The sequence below is a fragment of the Arachis ipaensis genome, chromosome B03, assembly GCF_000816755.2.
Source record: "Arachis ipaensis cultivar K30076 chromosome B03, Araip1.1, whole genome shotgun sequence".
NCBI lineage: Eukaryota > Viridiplantae > Streptophyta > Magnoliopsida > Fabales > Fabaceae > Arachis > Arachis ipaensis.
Genome location: NC_029787.2, coordinates 6792078 through 6796194, shown reverse-complemented (window position 1 = coordinate 6796194; position 4117 = coordinate 6792078). Strand labels below are relative to the sequence as shown.

Genomic DNA, 4117 nt, shown 5'->3' with positions numbered 1-4117 from the left:
CCAAGTGCAATATATTAAGAAACAAGATATTATTATTATTTTTTTTTGGTAATAAGAAACAAGATATTTAACCACTCAACTAAAGTTTCAGTTACTAAAAGAAAAAAATGATATACAGTATATCTAAATTGTATTGGGCTAGTCACCAAAAAAGTATTGGGCTACTTCGGCTAGTGATTAAGAAGCCCACGGCTCAAGTCTACAATAACTGGAAAAGCACACAATTCTTCAATAATTAAGAGGCCGAAATGAAAATATACAAAATTACAAAATGGCCCCACTGCCGTGGAAGAAGACTTTGGTGAAAGAAAAACCATCACACTCTACTTGACTCGCAGTCGCAGTAGAGAGAGAGAGAGAATCAGCTACAATGTCGAAGAAGCTCATCGTTCTTTTTCTGGGGCTTGTTCCTCTGTTATGCACCTGCTTCTCACCCGATACACCCTCGGATCGTCGCGTGCTGGTTCTGCTGGACGACTTCGCCATCAAATCCTCACACTCCATCTTCTTCAACAATCTCAAATCTCGCGGTTTCGATCTCGATTTCAAGCTCGCCGATGACCCCACTATCTCTCTCCAGCGTTACGGCCAGTACCTCTACGATGCCCTTATCCTCTTTTCCCCAACCATCGAACGTAAGATTTTCCGTCCATTTTCATTGATGTATTAATTGCTCTCAGATCTTTTAGTTTCGGTTACTGTTTTCGCGAAATGGGTATAGGGAAAGTTCTGTTTTTTTCTTTGACTTGTCTGCGATGTAAAGTGTCGATTTTTTTTTTCGGAGAAGTGAGGGTGGTTTGTTTGTTTTGGATTGTGTAGGTTTTGGAGGATCAATTGACGCAGCTGCGATTTTGGATTTCGTTGATTCGGGCCATGATTTGATCGTTGCAGCTAACAGCAATGCCTCTGATTTGATCAGGGAAATTGCCACTGAGTGTGGGGTTGACTTTGATGAGGTGCTTAAAGTGTTGAAATTTGATTAGTTGAATTCAATTTGTGTGTGATATTTGGTTTCTCTTTTGTTGGTCATTACCAGTTATTATGTGATCGATGCTTTCATTTGCAATTCGCAAGTTATTTTGGGCACTGGAGTCTTACTGTTTGTGCCTTTTTCTTTTTTTGGTTAATAATTGTTTTTTAGGATTCTAGTGCATTGGTTATAGACCATTCAGGATATGCTGTCTCTGCTACCGAAGGGGACCATACACTGATTGCTAGCGACGATTTTATAAAGTCTGATGTGATTTTGGGAAGTGAGAAAATCAAGGCAAGTGCATTTTAAACTTAAATGTTAGCTGCATTATGCACAACATTGTTCAAGGCATTAACAATAACAATTTAACATATTGTTGTATGTTATTAATTTCTGATCTTTTTGTTCCATGCAACAGGCTCCAGTACTTTTCCAGGGGATTGGCCATTCATTAAACCCTTCCAATAGCCTGGTATTTTCTTTTCTTTCCCCCTTATAATCTTGTAGTGTGATTGTCATCATTAGTATTGAACCAGGTATAATACGAAGTTGGTTCCTTCATGCAAATGTGTTTCGTTTTCTTTTTGTTTCTTTTTAAATATGTCTTTAATTTCAGGTGTTGAAAGTTCTCTCAGCATCTCCTTCAGCTTATTCTGCCAACCCAAAGTCAAAGTTAACTAGTCCTCCATCACTTACTGGAACCTCAATGTCATTAGTTTCAGTTGTACAGGTATGTATCCCAACACTTCTTCCTCATTTTTCCCCTCATGTTGTTGCATATATGCATGTGTTTTGTATTGTTTGCTGTCCTCATTTTGATGCCTCTGGCCTCATGATGTCCTATTGCCTTCGAAACACTTCTTTATTTATCCTTTACATTCCCCTTTTTGAGTATCATTATTTGCCATAGTAGTACGCAAATATATTACTTTAATTTGAGTATCTTTTTGTTTTATTGTGAAGCATGTTTTCATGATGTTATGTCTTCTGTAATGATATCTGGACATTAGCTGTATTTCCTCACTCATTCTCTTCACGTCTAATAAAAAGAACTCACTTATTCATTTTTTATTCTTTTGGACAGGCAAGAAATAATGCTCGGATATTGATATCTGGCTCATTGAGCATGTTCAGCAACCGGTACGAAATGCTCACTTGTGAATCAATATTTTGTAATATGGTGTAAAGTGCATTTTTAACATGTCATATTTGGATTTTTTTTTTCTGCAGTTTTTTCAGGTCTGATGTGCAGAAGGCTGGGAGTCCAACCAAGTAAGTAAAGAAATAAACATTTTCTTCTTTCCTGTTGTTCACTGCTAGAATAACAAGTTTTGTATGTTAACACTGCCATAATAAAGTTTGTAAGAGCTAGTTTATGTGATGTTTTTCACTTTCCAACTTACGGTGGCTGTATGTCCCCCCACCCCGGTCCCCCTTCTCTTCCTCAATACTATCTTGAGCCAAGCATGCTATAAATAAAGTTGGTGTTTATGTTTAGTACTGTTTGAATAACAGACATGACAAGTCAGGTAATGAGCAATTTGTGACTGAACTTAGCAAATGGGTTTTCCACGAAAGGGGTCACCTCAAGGTAATAAACAAAATGCTTCCATCAATGTTATTTCCATTCTTTCATTCAGTTGATAATTGACAACACCGTTAGGGTCATTTTTCTGATATAATGTCGCTTCATGTTTTTATATTAAGGCGGTGAATGTGAAACACCACAAAGTTGGGGAAGTTGATGAACCAGCCATCTATAGGATCAATGATGATTTGGTAATATAGCTACTGTTCTAATGCTTTTTTTCCATATAAAAATAAAAAGTAGAATAATTTCTTTGGCTGTGGCTCACTTCTGAAATTTTCTTAAAGGAATACTCTGTTGAAATTTACGAGTGGTCTGGCAAAACTTGGGAACCTTACGTAGCCAATGATGTTCAAGTTCAATTTTACATGATGAGCCCTTATGTCTTGAAGACTTTATCAACCGACAACAAGGTGCTTTGGAATTTGTTTTGGTGATGCTTATCTATTCTTCTCATATAAAACCTTGAGTGTAATTGTCTAAATTATGCTCTCTTTTTCAGGGTTATTATTTCACAGCATTTAAGGTTCCAGATGTTTATGGGGTTTTTCAATTCAAAGTAGAGTATGAAAGACTTGGATATACAAGCTTGTCTTTATCCAAACAGGTAACTGCTGATCCTCTAATTCCGTAACACCAATTTATCCCTTGGATTTACAATTATTTCTAAGCAAGGTTGCATTGAAACTTGTCGGCAAACATCCATAAATAACCTAGCAATTTTACACACAAACACCCTCACCCATATGGGTTTAGAATTTCCTCTTTCCATGACTATGTCAACCTCTATTTCGAAACTTGCATACATTATTACTGTCATCAAGGTATTGTTACAACACATCATTCTTGAATGCCTTTGAACTTTGTATGTAGATCCCTGTCCGCCCCTTCAGACACAACGAATATGAGAGATTCATACCAGCAGCATATCCCTATTACGGAGCAGCATTTTCAATGGTAAGTATTTTCCTCTCATTCTCATACATTGCTATAAATTTGCCAATTTTGACTAGTTGGTAACTATTTGATTGTGACGCAGATGGCAGGTTTCTTCATCTTCACTGCTGTTCATCTATACCACAAGTAGTTGTAAACCCTTTGATCCAAGATAATGTAGTATGTAGCACCATAACGATTGGATTTGAATGCTGAGATTGAAAATTTTGACTAGGATATAAAATGCAAATTTCTAATTTATTATAGAAGATGCCTTATACTTATTTTACTTGTCTGTTACTAGTTTTGTTCCCACGGTAAGCATCGATGCTTAGCATTTCTTGATTTAGCTATAGGAACCGCTAACAATATTGGGTTGCACATTTTAGACTTAAAATTGATTTCACATTAAAGCTTTTCTATGAAACGATAGTTGTGTGTTAAGGCAGTGTCTTTACTGCAATTGGGTGAAGATGGTGTATATTTAGGGCTGGCAAGGGTAGGGTTTGGACTCTACCTTAACCTGACCTGCGAGTTGAAACTTTTTTAAAATTCTACTCTACCCAATCCGTTCAACCTTAATCTTATCTGCACTCTAAAGTTCTAAATTCTACCCTACT

The 4117-nt window shown here is 36.7% G+C and overlaps 1 protein-coding gene across 1 annotated transcript; it reads left to right on the top strand.

The window, feature by feature from the left end:
• On the top strand, positions 345-3781 carry LOC107628917 (dolichyl-diphosphooligosaccharide--protein glycosyltransferase 48 kDa subunit; the record flags this gene model as incomplete). Its single annotated transcript, XM_016331551.2, is given in 13 exon segments — positions 345-635; positions 820-956; positions 1142-1267; positions 1392-1445; positions 1590-1703; positions 2058-2113; positions 2204-2245; positions 2489-2564; positions 2681-2752; positions 2849-2974; positions 3064-3168; positions 3435-3518; positions 3601-3781. Coding segments are annotated over 13 exon segments (1305 nt in total). The 3' UTR covers positions 3649-3781.